Source organism: Peromyscus leucopus, chromosome 5, assembly GCF_004664715.2.
Source record: "Peromyscus leucopus breed LL Stock chromosome 5, UCI_PerLeu_2.1, whole genome shotgun sequence".
Taxonomy (NCBI): domain Eukaryota; kingdom Metazoa; phylum Chordata; class Mammalia; order Rodentia; family Cricetidae; genus Peromyscus; species Peromyscus leucopus.
Genome location: NC_051067.1, coordinates 2,075,632 through 2,096,207, shown reverse-complemented (window position 1 = coordinate 2,096,207; position 20,576 = coordinate 2,075,632). Strand labels below are relative to the sequence as shown.

General features: G+C 44.0%; 1 protein-coding gene across 7 annotated transcripts in view; it reads left to right on the top strand.

Moving 5' to 3' along the window:
- The window catches only part of LOC114708433 (aminopeptidase O (putative)), a 311,317-nt gene that overhangs the window by 75,104 nt on the left and 215,637 nt on the right, over window positions 1-20,576 (top strand). For all 7 annotated transcript variants that reach the window (XR_005091530.1, XM_037205654.1, XM_037205655.1 and 4 more), the window contains exons 4-5: window positions 1,740-1,893; window positions 9,409-9,654. Coding sequence is in view for 6 of the 7 variants with exons in the window: in XM_037205654.1 (XP_037061549.1) it covers window positions 1,740-1,893; window positions 9,409-9,654 (400 nt within the window). In the remaining variant the exon portion in view is untranslated. The remainder of the gene's footprint in view (window positions 1-1,739; window positions 1,894-9,408; window positions 9,655-20,576) is intronic.

Sequence of the window (20,576 nt, the reverse complement as noted above, 5' to 3'; positions counted from 1 at the left end):
TAATTAAAAACCCAGAGCCAGATATTGAGGTAAATGCTGAAAGATCAGAGAAACCAAGGAACAAGCCACTGGAGAAACTTCTCACCACTACTGAATCCTCAGGCTGAAACGGAGGCGAGATCCTGTCTCAACGAATCCTCAGACTGAATGCCTCTGGGTCCTCAGCTGAAGAGGGTGCCGAACTCCTGTCTCCCTCTGCCTTATATTCCTTTCTCTACCCAGCCCTATTACCTCCTGTCTCAACCTTCCTATTGCTGAGATTAAAGGCATATGACTCAAAAGTATTAAAGGTGTGTGCCACCACTGTCTGGCTCTGTCTCTCTTTTACACTGGATTAATCTCATGTAGTCCAGGGTGGCTTTGAACTCCCAAGTCCTAGGATTAAAGGTGTGTGCCACCACTGCCTGGCCTCTATGTTTAATCTAGTGGCTGGCTCTGTCTTCTGATCTTCATGCAAACTTTATTTGTTAGAGTACAAACAAAATATCACCACAAGCTAACTCTTACATTTTCCACTAACCCATATTTTTAATCTACACTTTGCCATGTGGCTTGGTACCTTTTCTCAGTATGGCATGCCCATGTTGCTTCTCTCAGCATCTCTTGATACTCTTCAGACTCTGTCCTTCTTCCCCCCAGTATTATTAGTTTGGCCCTCCCACCTAACCTTATTCTATTGAGCTATTAGCCAGTCAGCTTCTTTATTAAGCCAATCACAGTGATATTTATATTCACAGAGTATAAAGCAATATTCCACATGTGTGTGTGTGTGGGGATCCCTAACTCCTGAGAGGAAGTCTCATGTATCCCAGGCTATTTTCAAACTTGCTAAGCTTGCTGTGTAGCCAAGGATTACTCACTACCATGCCTGACTCTGTGAATATCAGTTTATAGCAGACACATACTTCTATAAGAATGTCATGCTGAATCTGATGCTGTGTCCAAATTTCAGAAACAGGAAGTTTACTTCTTCATTTTTGAAGTGAGAGAGACCTAGGATTATAAATTATCTATCATTTATTTGAGAAAAACCTTCTTTAATGTCTGGACCAACTAGAGAATACATTCTGAGCTGGGGTGGGAGTGCTTGGTGCCACAAACTTTCTACTTCAGCTTTGCATGTGCTCAGGGATGAGAGGGTGATCAACTAAATAAATACTTAGAATGATGAAAGTAAGACCCACAGTTCCACAGCTAATTGGTTGTAAAGTCAGGACTAAAACCTAGGCACTTCCTTTCCATAATTTCAGTTTCCTGCTGTATCCATCTTAGAGTGACCTCAATTGAATTTAGACAAAATAGTTGGATTACAGCACAGAAATGATCATTCCTTATTTATTCATTTTTCATCAAATATCAGCTATGTTTCCTTTTTCATGCCAGGCGTGGAGGAAGGGAAGGATGTGTTCCTGTACCTGTGACAGCCCAAGGTCACAGCCTTCTGTGTTTGCAGCTGAGTGGCCACCTTAGCACCACTCTTTAGAGTTAGCCTTGCTGATTGCTTCTCATGGATCTCTGGAAGAGACCCAGGCCTCCTTGGCTGCCCTCAAACTAGCATCTCTCCTGTACGTTCTCTGAGACCTGCAGTCGTGCCCCTTCAGGTGTCATGGCTTGCCTCAAGGAGGAGCTGCTGCCAGTTTGTATCACAGGCTCTGCAAGTGACTGAGAGAAGAACTAGAGTTGAGTAAGGTCCAGAGCCACACAGTGCCTCGTGAATGACAATCGCTCTCTGTTTATAGGGTGCATGAGCTGGTATTACTACGTGACCATGCCAATGCCAGCCTCCACCTTCACAATTGCAGTGGGATACTGGACAGAAATGAAGCCCAAGACATCCCGATCAGATGATCTGGTGACTGAGCGCCCTCTCCCGCTTTCGAAAGCTGACTTCAGGTTTGTGTTTGGGAGTTTGCTGATTTCACTCCGGGAATGTGAGTCATCCTTGTTGAGAAAATGAGCCAAAATGGACCTAATCAAAGTATGGAAAGGTCTACTGGAAAATAGAGAGTTGGCTTTGTCGTTCATGAAGAAAGAGAAGAAAGCAAGTAGATGTGAAATCCTCTGTGATATCAGGAGAGGAATTTTTACATGTTTGTTCAAATTAAAAAGCTGCAGATTGAAGACTTTCCCTCCTACCATTTAGATGTCAGTCTTACTGCCTGGTCCAAAATGGCTTAATAAAGCAAAGGTGTGCAGTGAAAGGAAGGGTGCAGTGAAAGGAGGGTGCAGTGAAAGGAAGGGTGCAGTGAAAGGAAGGGCGCAGTGAAAGGAAGGGTGCAGTGAAAGGAGGGTGCAGTGAAAGGAAGGGCACAGTGAAAGGAGGGTGCAGTGAAAGGAAGGATTCAGTGAAAGGAAGGGTGCAGTGAAAGGAGGGTGCAGTGAAAGGAAGGGCACAGTGAAAGGAGGGTGCAGTGAAAGGAGGGTGCAGTGAAAGGAAGGGTGCAGTGAAAGGAGGGTGCAGTGAAAGGAAGGGTGCAGTGAAAGGAAGGGCACAGTGAAAGGAGGGTGCAGTGAAAGGAAGAGTGCAGTGAAAGGAAGAGTGCAGTGAAAGGAAGAGTGCAGTGAAAGGAAGGGTGCAGTGAAAGGAAGGGTGCAGTGAAAGGAGGGTGCAGTGAAAGGAGGGTGCAGTGAAAGGAAGGGTGCAGTGAAAGGAGGGTGCAGTGAAAGGAAGGATGCAGTGAAAGGAGGGTGCAGTGAAAGGAGGGTGCAGTGAAAGGAAGGGTGCAGTGAAAAGAAGGTGCAGTGAAAGGAAGGGCACAGTGAAAGGAGGGTGCAGTGAAAGGAGGGTGCAGTGAAAGGAAGGGTGCAGTGAAAGGAGGGTACAGTGAAAGGAGGGTGCAGTGAAAGGAAGGGTGCAGTAAAAGGAAGGATGCAGTGAAAGGAAGGGCACAGTGAAAGGAGGGTGCAGTGAAAGGAGGGTGCAGTGAAAGGAAGGGCACAGTGAAAGGAGGGTGAAGTGAAAGGAAGGATGCAGTGAAAGGAAGGATGCAGTGAAAGGAAGGGCACAGTGAAAGGAGGGTGCAGTGAAAGGAAGGGTGCAGTGAAAGGAGGGTGCAGTGAAAGGAAGGATGCAGTGAAAGGAGGGTGCAGTGAAAGGAAGGGCACAGTGAAAGGAGGGTGAAGTGAAAGGAAGGATGCAGTGAAAGGAAGGATGCAGTGAAAGGAAGGATGCAGTGAAAGGAGGGTGCAGTGAAAGGAAGGGTGCAGTGAAAGGAGGGTGCAGTGAAAGGAAGGGCACAGTGAAAGGAGGGTGCAGTGAAAGGAAGAGTGCAGTGAAAGGAAGGATGCAGTGAAAGGAAGGATGCAGTGAAAGGAGGGTGCAGTGAAAGGAGGGTGCAGTGAAAGGAGGGTGCAGTGAAAGGAAGGATGCAGTGAAAGGAGGGTGCAGTGGAATGAAAGTGGGCAGTGATGGGATTCCTCTAGCTGACCCTGGGGAGGGCACTGACTGCTGGGTCCTGTGATGCCTGTTGGTGGTATATTGTGGGGCAGCCTCTTCAGTGGCGCTCACTGGCCCCTAGGAGCATTGGTCACAAGGAAACTCATATAATCGTTGGGTTAAGGGATCCTGCTGAGCCAAGGCCTTGTTAGCTTTTTTGTTGTTGTTTTTAAAGACTTATTTATTGATTTTGTGTATATGAGTGCTCTATCTGCATGTGCAACCTTATGCCAGAGAGGACATCAGAGCCCACTATAGATGGCTGTGAGCCACCAAGTGGTTGCTGGGAATTAAACTCAGGACCTCTGGAAGAGCAGCCAGCACTCTTAATCACTGAGACATCAGTCCAGCCTCCTGTTTTTTTGTTTTTGTTTTGTTTTTTTAAAGCAGGAAAAAAATCAAGTTCAGGTTTGTAGAAACTGATATGGGCTGTTGCATAGAGACAATCCAGAAGGATTGTGCAGATGCTTATCTCAACTGAAATGAGAGTGAGAGTGACGGGATGCAGCTGTGTTGGTAGAGTCCTTACCAGGCACGAAGCCCTGGCTTCCACTTTCAGCACCACATAAACTGGGTGTGGTGGCCATACATGTGATCCTAGCATTTAGGGGGTAGAGGCAAGTTCAAGGCCAGCCCTGTATGAGACCCTGTCTCAAACAATACAGAAAAAGAAACCAAGACATTTTGGGTGCATTTCTTTTGTGCTGGTCCCTCTTCGCTATGTTGCGTGTATTATCACCACAGTGGCTATGGTGGTGTCCTTAGGAACTGACACCAGGTGGTTTCTCTTCTAACAAGCACATCTTACTGCCTACATGATGCCTTTTTGGCAGCATAGAACTATTTTCTACTTTTTGCCCAATAATATGTCAGTTTTGGAGTGTCCGTCCTGTTGGCTCTACTTTATATAGCTCAGGAAAGATTATTAAATTTTACTTGCATTCTCTCAAGGGAAGAAGGAATTGTGGACAGAGTGGCATACACTGCCCTCATGTGGGAATATTTAGTTGCAAGTGAGACTCTCTAGTGTTCCCTTCCCTTGCTCTGGAACCACACAGCAGACTTCATTTTGTAATTGTAAATAGCCCAAATTTCTGAGTGAAGAAAACAAGTGCCCTAGAGAACAACTTTGACTTGGTAATGAGCAAGAAATGCATCTTCTTGTGGTAAAGCACTGGTGTATGCTGCAGGGTTCGTGACTGTAGCATGTCCTAGCTGATCCTGAACCCACACAGAAGCCATTGGCTATCTGTGTAGTCTGTAAGATGTGCTGTCTCTGTTACTCTCAGTTATATGTGAGGATAAAGAGACTCAGACAATAATTCATTTATTTTCCTACCTACTGAGGAATAGTACCTGTATTCATTCATTTCAGGTCTAATCTCTAGAGAGGTGACTTAGAATCTTTTCTAGAGACGTTTAAAACCTTAATGTAACAACTGAGCCACCTCAGAAAGTATCTTGGAGCCATCTTCTCACCTGAAGTCACCACCATGACTTAGCTATTGATACTAACTGGAGAGCATCTTTAGAAAAACAAGTTGAGAGGTGGGAGGCAGTTCAGTGTAAAGGCTCTTGCTGTCAAACCTGATGGCCTGAGTTCAATCCCTAGAACGCAAATATTGTAAGGAGAGAGCCAACTCTTCAAAGTTATTCTCTGACCTCTGCATGAACCTCTTGTTGTCACATACACAAAATAAATGTAGTTTTTGAAGAAGAAAGAAAACACAAATTGACGTTCCCTTGAGCCTGAGAATGCTGTCCTGTCCTTACTGACTGGATTGGGCACTGTGGCAGACCCACACTTTTTTTTTTTTAAATGAAGACTTTGTTCATGAATTCTCAATGGTGAAGAAGTTCTCTGTTGTTAACTTGTAGTCTCGGAGCTTGTTTATTGTTAGGAGATGAAGGCCAAGAGATGAGGTTGAGTTGGGGCCTCCTGCTCAGAATAACTGTAATCCCTTTTCATTTGTCTCTACCATTGTGAACAGAAGAGAACATGGCCAGGTCAGATGGGGGAACCGGGAAAAAGAAACTGTGAAAGCCCCTGTTGGGACCTGGGGAAGGTAAATCCTGTTCTTTTGCCCTTGTGTGTTTGGGACCAGGTGAAGAGCATGCAGAAGGAAATGAAGGCAAAGGTTTGGTCACTGACAAGTTGGGCTGAGAGTACACGGATGCCAGGTTTTCTAACCCTTCCATGACAGCTACCAACCAGGTTGACTGCTACACTGATGCTCAGGGTAACATAGGCCAGACAGCAGACCCCAGAAGATACTCATTGGACAAGCGGTTGCCAAAAGGCCAGCCAATCAGGGAAGCTAGGGGAGTTGTTGCTTTGTTGGAAAACTCCCAGGAATTTTGTGCTGTGTTGTTTTGTGCAAGGGTTGAAGTAGGGTAGTGTTGTGAATGAACTCCTCCACACTCCTGTCCATGACTATCAGTGCAGTTTCCTTTTATCTATCTATATGCTTGTCCATCAGAAATATACAGCTAATAAAACAATAACTTAGATTTTCAATTCTGGCATGCCATCGTGCCTCATATGACCATCTCTGGTAGTTAGAGTGGTTCTGTTTATCCACTACGTGCCTGACTTCATGGGTTGAACAGCCAGCTCTGTTGTGCCATCATACCTCGATGGTGTTTCTGGCCATGCTTACTTCTGATGAGGCCTGCCTTCCCAGCCCTCCTTCCCACCAATTTCATTCATGTCAATCTAATGTTTACAGAAGCCTTATATATCGTGGCTTTCGTTTGTGTAAGTGTTCATCTGGGTCCAGAAATTTAGCTGGAAGATTGGTTATTGAACTTTTGATCACTGTTCACAGGAGCTAAATTATGGTGGGGTGGGGGGCACTCTTACAGTCCACTTGGGATGAACATTTTAGTAAACACTTAGGCTAAAGACAGTCATATAAACAGTCCAACATGCATTGTTTTTATTTGGTTCTAGCCACAGGAGAGTCTTGTTTTGTGTTTAACCTCTCAGGCCTTCATCTTGGGTCATACAGCTTAAGCTTGGCATGGAAGCTTGGATAACCTCCAGTAGAACACAACAAAAGTGATTAAAGGCATTGAAAAACTGGCACCATGTTAAAGACACTGAGATGACTCATTCTGCAGAAAAGAAGACAGGGTGGGGAAAACCTGTCTTGAGAATTATAAAAGCTGAGGGAAAGCTACCACGAAAGGAAGAGAAATAATCTCCAGTTGCCACTGGGTCTGTGCTAACTGTTGATTACACAAGCCCTGGCATCTCCTTAGCTGCTGCATGAATGGGGTCATGAAGCAAACACCAGAGTCATCTTTGCAAGAAGAAACCTTAGGAAGCATTTCAGTAGATGATTGACATCCACTGTGACATACTGGAGGTTGCTTCAGTCCACTGTGTATACAACCTGATTGAGAACATTTTGTCATGTCAGAGTTCCCTCCTGCCCTTCCTAATCTGTCCTCTTCTCTTTGGGCAGCTGCATTGGTGAGACCATAGGAGGGATGGAGAGAAAGAGGCATCAAATGCTGAAGTCTTTGCCTTGGTCACATCCGATCTAAGCATAGCCACTGAAGCCAGTGTACTGGTCCTTACACAGGAACTTACAGTGGCACCCCCCCCCCCATACATTTCTATCACTACCAGGAGTCTCACTGACTTAGTGTTCTGATAGCTTGATTGCCTTTAAGTCCTGAATTTTATGGAAAACAGTATTAAGTCATGTATCTAGTAGTAATCATTCTCACTAGTTTGGCGAGTGTCATATATACCTGGAAAGAAAATAATTTACCTTTTTCCTTGAACAAATGCTTGTTTGGTGTACCATTGACGTCTTTACTCTGTTCTTTCACCTCTGGTTTTCTTAAGTGTAAGAAATAGTCTCACTCCTTGGGAATAGACAGTTTCTAGATAGAATGCCTCTCTGTGTTGCAGCATTATGATGTTTAGTTCTTAAACTGCCTTGCTCTGTCTGGAGTTCCAGCTTTAGGTAACATGCTTTGAAGGCCCCTCTTCAGTTTTTTGAGACAGGATCTTGATGTGTAGCCCGAGCTGACCTAGAACTCGTGATTGTAGTCCAGGCTGGTGTCAAATCCACGGCACTCTTGCCCCAGACTCCCTAGTATGTGCTCTTCCCACACTTGGCTTCTGAAAGCCTTTGGCGGGGAATGGCTTTTTGAGGCAGGGTTTCATGTAGCCCACATTTACCTTGAACTCCTGATTGTCCTGTCTCTCTACCTTTCCAGTGTTGGTTACAGACTTATGGGCATATACCACCATTGTCAGTTTGTAAAAGCCCTTGAGTAGAGAATATGTGAGCTAAAATACCACAGGATGCTGTTTTCCTATGTAAATGCATTTTTAAAAGTCCCATAGAGGCTGACTAGGTAAGCAGCTTCTGCTTTTCACCATTATGTAGGTGTTGAATGTTTACAAGAAGACACTTTTGCTTTCGTTCCTGGTAAGGTAGTGTTATCAGTCCAGGACTTTGACTCAAGTTCAGTGTCAGTGACTTTATCACTATGTTACTTTATACTGGCAGTTTTTCTAACCCACTCTCAATCATAACCCAGTCTCACTGGGCCTAGACAGTGTATTCTTGAAAGTGAGGCTTGGAGAAAGGTAAGGCTTGTTTACATAGCCGTGTGGATCTCTTGATCACAGGCCTTGGGTGGGTGGCAGATACTTCATAAATCTAAAGAGGAATTCTTGTTGCAACCTGCCCAAATTGAGGCAGGCAAGCATTTAGAGAGTCCTCAGTATTCGTAGTGAATCACAGGAGCACCCACAGCTAGAATTATAATCTGCAATTTAAAGTTACAGGGGTTTTCCATTGTGTCTGAATTGAGGGCATGTTAACAGATGAAAAAACGGAATTCTCTTTGATGTTGGTTTCTTTGGATATATAAGTTCTCTTGAGGCCTGTGAGTCAGGCCCTAGGAATTTTCTTTCGGCTCCGCCTTTGTCTTTCAGAGAGTAACTAGTCAGATGGCGCTGACTGAGCTCCGGTCTGCTTCCTCAGAAGGCTAGTTTCATTGATTTTATACTGAAAGTGCATTGGAAAAGAATTGGAGATATAGCTCGGTTGGTAGAGTACTTGCCTAGCATGCAGGAAGCCCTGGGTTCAATTCCTAGCACCATATAAACCAGGCATATGCCAGTAATTGCAGCACACAAGAGGTAGAGGCAGGATGATCAGAAGCTCAAAGCCATTGTCAGCAGAGGTGAGCCTAGGATGCATGTGACCCTGTCTCACACACCCAGACGGTGTAGTGGAGAAAACACCCTTAGAAGTGCCTCTGTTTTTCTCAGCAACAGCTTCTGATAAGTTTGGTGAAGGATGCCTATATTATTTTTTGGTAGGATGGTTTGTGTTTTTTTGAAAACTGTACCTGTAACTGACTTTGTCCTACCTCATCCCAAGTCATTTGTTGTAGGATATTCCAGAATGGAACCTTTAATTTGCTTAGAGCCAGGTACAAAGTGGCTCATACTTGTAATCCCAGCACTGGAGAGGTAGATGCAGAAGGATCAGAAGTTCCAGGCAGCCTTGGCTACATCATGAGTTCAAAGCTACCCAGAATACATGAGATCTCAAACAATGAAAAATAAATAAGTAAAATGGCTACTACATTGCTCCCTTTCTAAGAATTGTCATAGTTTTTCTATGGTAGCACTTGAAAGTACATTACTGAGGGTAGAATTTGCTTTAATCTGGGTGGGAGATTGTTTTCTTGCTCTAAATCTTGCCTCCTCCCCAACCCACCCCACTCCCATTAATTCTAAAACAAGGTCTTTTTGCTTTCATGTAGCTTAGGTTGAAGTTGCTTCAAGCACATCGATAAATATTTTGATCTGTTTTCTTCACCGTTATCCAAAAGCACACAAGCCAATAATTAAAATGAACCACCTTTGCTAATAAGCCTGTTTGAACCACTGTCTTCTCAAAGTTGTCTACATCTCTTTTTATGTGTTGTCTCAGGTATGCTGAAACCTGCAGTCATGTAGAATACCCCTGCCGATTCCAGAATGCTTCTGCTGCCACCCAGGAGATCATTCCTCATCGAGTGTTTGCCCCACTGTGCCTTGAGGGTGCCTGCCAAGAGGCCCTGCTGTGGCTGATCCCTCCTTGCCTCTCAGCTGCGCACTCTGTCCTAGGAACACACCCTTTCTCCCGGCTGGACATACTCATTGTCCCTGCCAACTTCCCAAGTCTGGGAATGGCCAGGTATGCTTCTCAGCATGGCATGTGGAAGACATGCTTCAAAAGTCTGGGGACCACTAGAGGGATGTTTTTCTTAAACTCTATCAGCAGTGCCATTTGCTTAGGATGGAAGGAAAGGGTTCCTTGTTCACTCCTGGGTCTCTTACTGCTACCTTCAGGGGATGGTTTTCAAGTAGGCCCTCCTCCCTATTACCTATTAACCTATTACCATGAACCTATAAGTAACATGGCTGGGACTGGAAATACACTGCATCCTAGAGTGATATACGTGGGGTCATGGTTACTCAGTGGCTGTTAGCTTGGGTGATGAGAGCTTGCTGCTAATGAGTCCAAGGTCATCAGGCTCTGCACACAGCAGCAAAACCTGGTCCCAGGGCTACAACTGCTTGCTTAATCCTGACCAGCTGCCTCATCCATTCTCACCATTGGTCACAAGGCAACAACTTTCGAGTCCTGTGTCAGAGAGAGCATAAATCCATCCTCACTGCTGGAAAACAGCTAAAAGCAGATGGCTTACCATGGGGGAGGAGTATAGCGACTTGTTCCTGTTTTTAATACAGTAAGTAAAGTAGTCTTACCATGCCTCCATTTGATTCTGACAGAAAATGGAGACTTACAAGCTGACCCTTTCCCCTGTGTTATTTAAGCCACACCCATCAGTCCCACTGTCCATCGACACAGTGATGGGAGAGTGGCTGTATCCCACAGAGGAAGGGTGGCAGGGAGCGGAGGGTTACCTTGCTTATGCTTCTGTTTGCAAATCCTCATCACTAACAGGGACTGTGTTTGACTAGGGATGGGAAAACGATCTCATCAAACATGTGGCTTTGAGTTTTTCCCTATTAGTCAAGGAAATTCCTTCTGCCAATTAATTTCCATTCTTTGAACAACTGTCATTTGTGGTGTTCCCCCCCCCAAAAAAAAAAAAAAACTGCACACATTCTTGGTAAAACCCTTGAGTAGAAAAGAACTGACCAGAACATTTGCTTTTGATCTCTACTACACACACACACACACACACACACACACACACACACACACACACACACACACACACTTTTTAAGGGATGGCTGGCTCGATGTAATCCTTGAAGAGTCCTCAGAAAATCATTTAGACTGGTTTTTATCCTGTATTTATGAAGATAATGGGAATGTAGAAACTAGAATAATTATATATGTTTGGTTGCATGCATCATATAATTGTCTTGATATCTATATATAGGGTTTTTCTTAATAAGGGGGCTTCTTTAGTCCCTTTGAAGAGTTTCCTGAACTTAATTTAAGCAGTTATTGGTGAAGAAAGGGTTGTTCATTAAATGCTTCTCATTTGTATATGATTTTGAGGGGTCATATTAATTGGAGAGATTTTAGCACTTTATGAGTGAGTGTTGTTTGTCAGAGCATATTTGCTAACAGTTCCATGTTCTAGCCTAGGGGAACCAAAGGCCGAGTATTTTTCATGCACAGAACCTCTGGATAGCTCCTTCCCGACACACAGTCTGCCAGAACTAGAGTGTGCTAACCTTCAGGCCATTCTATAAGCTTCACTTTCCAAGTCTGCATGCCCAAGCAGGCCGGCAGTAAGATTTCTGCTTTTTCAGATATGTAAGGTGATTTAGACATGCGTAATGCTGTATTTTTAAAATAAGTTTAAGTGCCTGAAGGCCAATGGTGCTGGGCACTAATGTCAAAACTGGAGTGGTGGAATCAACTTTGTATCAACAAAACAGCTGTCAAACTTCAGGACAGAACTGTGCACAGTTCTCAGATAGCACCCCACTACCACCACTAACACACACACACACACACACACACACACACACACACACACACCCCTTTCCTTATTAAATAGGAAATAGCCTGTCCTGGTTAGGCTGATTCCTCTACTTAACTGCTTTTCTTTGCATTTGAACTGTGGAAGGGTGATCATGGCATTGTCTACTCTCAGTTGGGGTGCAGAATTGGGGGGCAGTGGAGGAGGGCTTCTGTTTTTTGAAACTCTGACTTAAATTTATTCCACTTGCTGAGTTTGCCTTACAGATCCTTATACTTTGAGCCACATGCAGCGTCTGGGTACTGGGGACCTCCTACTTTATCTATGCTCAAGGCTCTACTGCAACAAAAATGGCAGGTGTGGAGGCCAACTCTGTGCCCCACACAGGAATAGGGGGACTCTCAAAACCATGAGGTGCCATTACAAGAGACCTGTGCACCAAAACTCACCATGTCCTGATCATTATAGTGTGCTGGAGAATCAAAGGACTTCTTGGTAAATTAACTGATTCTTTCCTGAGTCCCTGTTTATAAACATGTAGCAGGATCATAAATTCCATAGCTCTGGGCTTCTTTAGCAATTAGGTTTTAATTATAATGAATACCATTTTAGTATTCCTCTTTGGCAAACAACATTCAGCATTCCCACATGAACAAAAACAGGCAAATCATTAACTGTGTTAGAGAATTTTTTAAGATGTCTGGATGATACACAGTGTTTAGACATTATTCATTATAGTTTGTATGAATATGCTCTTGAGCCAAAGAGGTGACTTCAGTAAAGTGAGGAAAACTCAGTTTTACAACTTGAAAGCTTGATAATCAATTCACAAGAAGGTAAATAGTACACAAACAGTGGTCTAGAATTGCACTCATTTTTAGCAAAGTGCTTCTTGGTATTCTTTTGTGTTGTTTCTGTCACCTTTCCTACAGAAGCCCCAGCTGACCAGCTAGCTCTCCCTCTGTCCCAGCACTTCTCTTACTCACTGTTCAAAGGGAGAGATGCTTTCACTCTTGTCCAGTAGTTCTCAACCTTCCTAATGCTCTGACCCTGAAGAATGCAATTCTTCATGTACTGGTGACCCCCGACCGTAAAATTGTTTTCGTTGCTACTTCATAACTGTAATTTTGCTACTGTTTTTTAATTGTAATATAAATATCTGATACAGAGATGGTCTTCGGTGACCCCTATGAAAGGGTCGTTTGGCCCTAAAGGGGTCATGACCCACAGGGTAAGAACCACTGCTCTAGTCCAACTGAGGAAACCTACCAGTTTGCATTTGGTCCTCCATGGCCCACACCATCCCATCTTTTGCTCATTTGGGATCTGTGAGCTTTCTGGCTTTGTTTCATTTAATCACTGCCTTCTCTGAACATGGGGTCTGCATGTCTTAAAGTGAGTACTGTGATGCCCCCATGAAGAGATGAATGCATTTTGAATGAGTCTCCTTTGTCTACAAAGCTCTCCTGCTCTTGTATTAATATTCTGCTATTTTTGTTATGACCTCATGTATTCTTATGTTTCAAGGTGAGATGAGATGGAACAGCTAGTCTAACTTCCTCTCGTTGAGAAATAAATGCAAAGGGTACCCTTCATCACACTTGCACTCTTTGCTATAACAGCAATAATGTCAGTGGAACAATAGCCTGGAATGAGATTTATGAGCATTGCTTAAAATGAACACCCCAGTCCTACCTCTGTACGTGTTTATTTCACCATTTGTCTCTCAGCAGATCACAGTTAACATCATGGTCTTATCTCTGTGTGTGTTTGCTTCACTGTTTGTCTTTCAGAGGTTCACAGGTGTGTGTCACAAGGGATAATTAAGCTGGCAGAACTACCTTGATAATGTCCAGGTACCCCCACCCCATATTTGAATTTTAAGAATCCTGCAAATTATCTTAGTGCCAAGGTTTTATTTAGTGCCATCAAAAAGCCTGCTCTCCTTTTCAACTCTTTAGTCTTGCCCCTGTCCAACTGGGGTAATTGTAGAATGGGGGAAGTAAAGGGAGTATGGCTGGCTAAGATAGCCGGTAGATTCTGCTCTGATCTCTTGTCTACTGGCTCCCCAGGTTGTGTGTAGCTGTCTGTTTAGTCTTGGTGCATTTCCATCAAGCACATTGTCTATGTGCAGTTACTTAAATTGCCAAACCTACAAGGGCAAGTGGGGTTGATGAGATCTTCATTCTTCTGGGAACAGACATTCTAGTCTGGAAGGAAAATAGAATACATAGAAGTAGAGATGTGTGCTCTGAAGAAAATAAAACCAAGGACACTGAGAATGAGTAGGATGGGCAGCTTTGTTAGGGTGGGCTCAGGTCAGCCACGTGAAGATAAGCAGAGACAGTGAGAGGTCATGGAGAGTCATAGCGATCAGCCTTGTCTTAGGGTCATGGGTGCTGTACTATCTTATGACCTGCTAGTTAGAGCCCCAGGGCTTAGCAGCCACTGTCCTTAAACAGAATCTCCATTTTTGGAACTGGCACAGCACCTAGTACCCAGACTAGAGACTACCCCTGTGCCAGGGGAGAAAGATGATCCCAATGGCCACATTGTCTTTACCTGGTAGCTCTTTTGTAATTTCTTGATCACAGGGAAGGGAGCTGGGCATATGTGTTTGCTCATCTAAGTTTTTAAGGTTATTTTTTTTCCTTATTGAACAAAATTAATATTGACAAAGAGTTTAGAGAAATAATTACTCAAATATTCTCAATGTTCTTCATGGTAGAGAAATACTGTAAAGCCCCTTATTACACACAACTTGTTCTTAAAAGATTGGTTGTGCAATAGAAAACCTTTTGCATGCTTATCCTAGCTCCTGACTCTGCATGCAGAGTTTTCTTAAGTAGCTCAACTGTAGGTAGGCACCCTGCACATACATGCCCAGGAATGACGGTAGCCAGTTTGCCCCACCCCTCCCCTGGAGTTAGACAGGGTGTTGTCTTGTTTGTTCTTATCTCCCAGCCAGTTCGTAATAGAATAAGCAAAGCACAACACACTGCTACAAAGGGCCTGTTGTTTTTAACCTCCTGACTCTGCTCCTTTCTGCCAGGGAGGAAACAGTCATACGTTTCTGTCATTATCTTAAGTAGTAAGGTTTCGCAGCTTTGAAAGTCTTTCTTCATTTGTTTTTTTGCTAGTTTACACTTGAATTTTAATCCCCTAAACCCAAACCACCACACTCTTAAACAGTCCTTCTGTGCCAAGGGATGTACCCACAATGGTTCTTCCCTCAGGAGTGGGGCTTTGAGACAGGCTGGTGCCTGTTCCTCGTGCATCCACCCACTCTGCTGCTTTCTCTCATAAGCTGCATATTTGGGGTTTGCATGTAGGTTTTGTTTTGAGCTTAGATTGTTTCTCAGATTTCTAATAAATTCTCAAAATTTTCATGGGTTGTTTCAAAACCCAAACATTTGAATGAGAGTTCCTGTCCCTTGTGCCTTTTGCACGGGTGGGTGAAGGTGGCAGGCAACACCACACACCTTCCTTTTCCACTCCTGGAAGAGCTAGCTGTTTTCTGCACCCTGACGTGGCTGTAGAGCTGGGGCAGTCCTGAGGGCTGCTGCCCCTCTGATGCCTTTTTGTGCCCTCCTCATTTTGTTGCTTATTTCTGTTTCTAGGAAGGAGTTAATTGACTTTGTTTCTCTTTTGTCTCACAGGAGGGCCTTCTCCTAGCAGGTTCTGTTTTTCACTTTTCTTTCCTAAAACAGTGACTGTTATTCATAAAGTGGTATTTTTCTGGGGCTCAGAAAGCCCTTGGCTATAGTGGGTTTGCTGGTCTTGGCCAGGATGTCCTAAAGTTTTTCACTCATAAGCCCTTTCTGCAAGAAATTTTTATATAAAAATGGTAAATGTAAAATTAATACATAAGTCAAATGTTTACTGATGGATAGTAAAGAAATGCATTTTAACAATTTCTTTAGTATGCCACTTACTAAAGTCTAATTTGCACATTAATGAGAGGAATATGCTTGTTTATTTTTACATAAACAGGTAAAGCCTACCTGAATATTTGACACTGCAGGATATAGTGCATCTTCAGTGTTTTTCAAAATTGATTGATGTTTTGACTTTATAGTCCTCAACATCAGAATACACAACCTTCAAGCAAATACAGTACAAATGGTTGGAGTATTTTACAGCCAGCTCAAAAATAATTGGAAATTTTGCCCTAATTCTAACGATCAAATTTATTTTATGAAACTCAAATTAATAGCTCAAGCATTGCAAAAACTCAAACAATCTAACACAATATAATCAAATCAACCTGTATACACTGATTTGATACTTGCGTGCTGAGGCATAATAGGAAAATACTGTAAGTCTTTACTTCCTGTGATGAAACCTTTGTGTTTCTATGAAAGCAGAAAACCTTATGTGCATAGTGAAATCCCCACTGCTGGTAAATGTTCAGCAGCTGCAAATCTGTGGGAAGTGTTTGGCACTGCAGGAGAGATGCAGAGTGGTGTGTGTGTGTGTTCAGAACCACAGCTGCTATGAACATGTGATGCAGTGCAGGCAACTGCTTCCAACATGTTCAGTGCAGCACGTGTTGGATTTGAACTATATTGGTTGTAGATTCAGACACATTTTACTGGTGCCAAACTTTTGGGAACCCCAAAATTCAGTTACAATGTTGGGGTATCGACCCACAGTTAAGAAACTGTGATTTTGACAATAACCAGTTTGTATTAAGTTGGACAGGGAGTGAGAGTTTGGGGTTCAGGCACTGGTGAGACTTGTCTGTAATTGTCTGAGGCCAAGTGCATTGCTTTCAGGGAAGGTGACGAGGTCTGTCACTCACAGTGAGCTGGCTTTGAGGTGAGTTGTGCAGAGCCAGGCAGAGTGAAAGTGTGGCTTTTGTTTGTCCAGAACCTTCTTGCCATGGGCAGCTGTACTGCTTGTCAGATCCACCAGTAGCATTTCATCATCATTATGCCATCATCTCTCTCCTCTGGAAGATGGTGCCTAAGTGTTTCATTTTCTTTGAACTGTTCACACACACATAGACTGACAGACCTACCTCCAGAAAACTGCTAGAGTTATCCTCAAGAGAACTTGCCAGGCCTTTGAAAGGCAGCAGTCACCTTCTACCTGTGTTTGTAATCATCTTTCTCCGTCGATGTCGTCATAGGCAGCTAACCTCTTCCAGTCCTGGACCCTGCTGTGCCCAGTCACTACCATCTTGTTCTTCTCCTCTCTACTGAGCCCTCATTACTGTGCCATAGATACTGTGGATAGAGAGCCATTGAAGGCAATGGTTGAGAGTTTACATTTGAATATTGACTCTTTTAGGATCTTATTCATCAAACCATTACAGAGAAAGCTGCTGGGTTCTGAACCGTATTATAAACATATGAAGGAAGGACTATGCATTTCCTTATGGGAGGAGAACACCAGCTCTAGAAATAGTCTCAAACGTAATGCATGAATGACTCTCTTGGGAGGGACCTGTTTCTGTGTTAGAGCACACCTTAATTCATCCTAAAGTATATTTGAACACATTGACTCAAAGGCCAGATACAAGAAAAGACTCCTCTAAAAAATGTATGACTTTGGGGGCTGAATATGTAGCTGTTTTGTACCGTGCCTGAAGCACTGCATAAACTGGGATGTGGGGGCACACACCCATAATCCCAGTTTGTGGAGACAAGAAGATCCTAAGTCATCTGTGGTTATGTAATAACAGGCTAGCCTAGGCTCCATGAGACCTTGTCTTGAAATAAAGAAACTGTTTTCATAAAAACTTGAATGTTGTGTAGGATTTGAGGGTTCAATGTTAAAATGAATCCCAATTTAACTCCAGAGTAGAGCTCAGAGTAGGCTATCTTCTGTTTCTTGGTAACTACCCATGCTCACTCTCTGTCTGTCTCTCTGTCCCTCCCTCCCTCCCTCCCTCCCTCCCTCCCTCCCTCCCTCCCTCCCTCCCTCCCTCCCTCCCTCCCTCCCTCCCATCCTCTCTCTCTCTCCATGGTTTCACTATGTATCTGACAGGCCCAGAACTCTGTTAATCGGGCTGGTCTCAAACTCACAAAGATCCACCTACTTCTGCCTCTGTGCTGGGATTAAAAGTGTGTGCCCCACATCTAGCCCCTACCTGTACTCATTATAGAAGTGACTCCATTGAACATACCAGACCTGTACTTCACCTTCCCGAGTTCGTTTGCTAAGAATTACTCTGCCTCCTTCACAGTGTGAAATGGAACCCTTGAGAGCCCATTCTAAGAGAGTGTAGATGACAGTTGGACTCTCTGGCGAAGAGGGGGCTGCTCCTGTAGGCTTGGCAACTGGGCCTTTCTTTGTACCTGGAGGCCTGGTGCTGAATTGCCAGAAACAGAAGTTGGCACATTGTAGCTCTTGAGTTCATTTCCTTTGTGAGGGCATCCTGAGAGTTGAAGGACAGTGTTTCTGTTTAGGAACAAGTTTGTTGTAGTTCTAGAGTTTTTCATACTTGTGCAGTTGGGGGATGTCCCACCAAAGCTGGCATTTGGGACAGGATAGATGAGCAAAATGGCCAGAATTCATTCAGTAAATGCCTATCAGTGGACCAGTGTGATGAATGCTGATGATGCTGTGGCCTCAAGGAAATGTGAGCCAATAAACTTAAGTCAGGAGCTTTTGAAGCTTCAAGGAGACTACTTTTGTAGAATGTAAGTAATTCAGAGTCAGGAGTGGGGGTGAGCCAGGCATTGCAAGTTAATCAGTTTAGGAAAAACATGGGTTCCACAGAGTTAAAAAGGAGTTCTTTTTTCGGGAGCACCCAAGAAAGCCTTTAATGTTCTTATCATCTGATTTAATGTCCTGAGGCATCTACCTGTCAAAGACAAAGACTCCCTCCTCCCCAGCTGAGCAGCATCACCCACTATGGTGCTCAGGGGTGCACGTTTACTTCATGGGACACTCACAGACTCAAACCACTCTTTGGGAGATGGTTCTGTTCACAAATATCTGGAACTCCAGTGTGTAGCCAGCTGTAGAATTCCACTCTTTTTCTGTCTTGGGTGACTGAGGACTTGGATATGTTGGGATACTTCACAGTATCAAGGAGGCCACTGAAGCCCTGCCCTTTCAGGCCATTAAGCCGCTTCGTGTAGGGATACTGGAGAAGTCTGGCTCCCTCTTGAGGTTTTTAGTCTATTAATAAGAGAATCTAAGAATAGATTTAAATAGAAGCTCAAGGACAGTTTTATTAATTTAAAAGAAAAACTCTCAGAGCAGTCAAGCTGCAAGTCTCAGCAGCTGTGGAGAAGAGAATGGAGGAGAGAAGGGAAAGCCATGCTGTTTGAGTTACTGGCATGGAGGTCTGCCACATGGCGGGGAGGGGAGCTTCAGAGAAAGATCAAGGAACTCAGAGTACCAGAAAAAATGCATTCGTAGGTTCTGAAACAAAGGTACAGAAAGAGAAAGAAAAAGGAAGACTTTTAATCCAAACTCAGAATGATGGGCATACTCAGCCAAACCTCATGGCTGCCAGACTTGTGTAGTGAAGGGCATTCTAGGAAGGGAAAGTACTATATCTAATTAAAGGAAAAATTTTCTGCCTATCTCTTCAGCATGGCTTAAGGTGAGCCTGGCTTCCTAAGGGTGATCCCTTGGCCAGGTGATCACCCAGGCCAGAGACTTGACCAGAAGGAGTTTTCCTTAATTAGCATTTATTGTAATTTTAACATTTGGGGGCCTCATACTTTCAATTCCCTACTCTCTGCATCCATACTTATTTGTATAAAGTTGTGTACACTTAATGTGGTGTTTGTGTGTCTATTAAGGACACTACAAAGCACAAAAAATAAACACATTTGAAGGATGAGGAAAATAATCATAAAAGTCAATCCTGTGGGTTTCTGCCTTTACTGGCAGAGCAGAGTGCTTAGTGCCCTGGGAGTCCTGCAGCTGCCTGGACCACCCATGGAGACCGGGCTGACTGGCTTTGGGAATGTGAAGTGGCTTCCTAGATGGTTCTGAACAGATGTTAGAGTGGTGGAGAGTGTGGGGGCCAGGTAAGGGAAACCTGGGAAGTTCCCACAGCCTGCCATCTTCTCTTTCTGAGAATCTCTGACTGGAGAAAGTGAGTGGACATGTTGGGGGAGAGAAATATTCCCTGAGGATGTTCCTACCTGTCTGTTGCTCAGGCGGCCTTGCTCTAAGGATCTGCATCCAGTTGTAGCTGAGCAACTCCTGGCCTAGCTCTTTGTTGGGAAATTAAGGGTTGATTTAGAATAGCCTGCAGCTTGTCTTAGTGCCTTAGCATTTTTTTAAATTACGTTTTTAAAAAAATATTTTGAACAAGGCTAAGGTGGGTGATTCAATTTTGTTCAGCAGTTTAACAGACATGTTTTCTTTTTGATGAAGATAGGTTTGATTACGAAGCTGGGATTGTCTTGTACTCCATCAGCACTTAGGCATCAGTAGGCATCTGTATGTTAGGCCCTCAAGGAAGAGTTTCAGAAAGGATCCCTTACCTCTAGTTAATTGAATAATAAACAGATCTCAGGCACAGGATCCCACCACTGACCTCAGTGCTAAGCAGTATTTCAAATGGAGCACCAGCAGTGGGTTCCATGAAAGGGCCTTCTCCCTTAGCCAGAAATTCATGGCTTGGAGCCCTTCTATCAGCTCCTGCAGGGTTGTGACTAACTGGTACCTCCTGCCATCCCTGGGTCTTAGCCCTCAGGTGTTTCCATTTGCACAGTAATAAGCTGCAGTACAGATGTTTCAGCAGTTGTCAGGCTTGTCTGCAGTTGAGCCTGTGCTCTGGTTAAAACAGCAGCAGAGAACCCTGGAGGGGGACTAGATGAAGACATTAAAGTTGTGCCTGCAGGTGGTGGTGTTTTGACCTTGACAGTCAGTTTGAAATGACCTGTCAAGCACCTTTGTGTACTTTTGGACACACCCACCTGGAAGATATTATGTCCCTAAATTTTATGTGCCACAACAGGCAGGCATCAGACCTATGGGTTTTGTTTTCACTGATGGGGGTTAGTGCATGCATGGCAGGACTCTCCTGAGAGGGGCCCAGCTACAAATGCTGTTTTCATTTAATTTTGATTTCTCCCTTGGCCTTCCTTTCTCTGCTCCCTTCATGCCCATCAGCCCTCCCTGCTCTGCTCCTTCTCCCTCTGCTCCAAGCCACTTCTTCCTATCTTTGATGCCT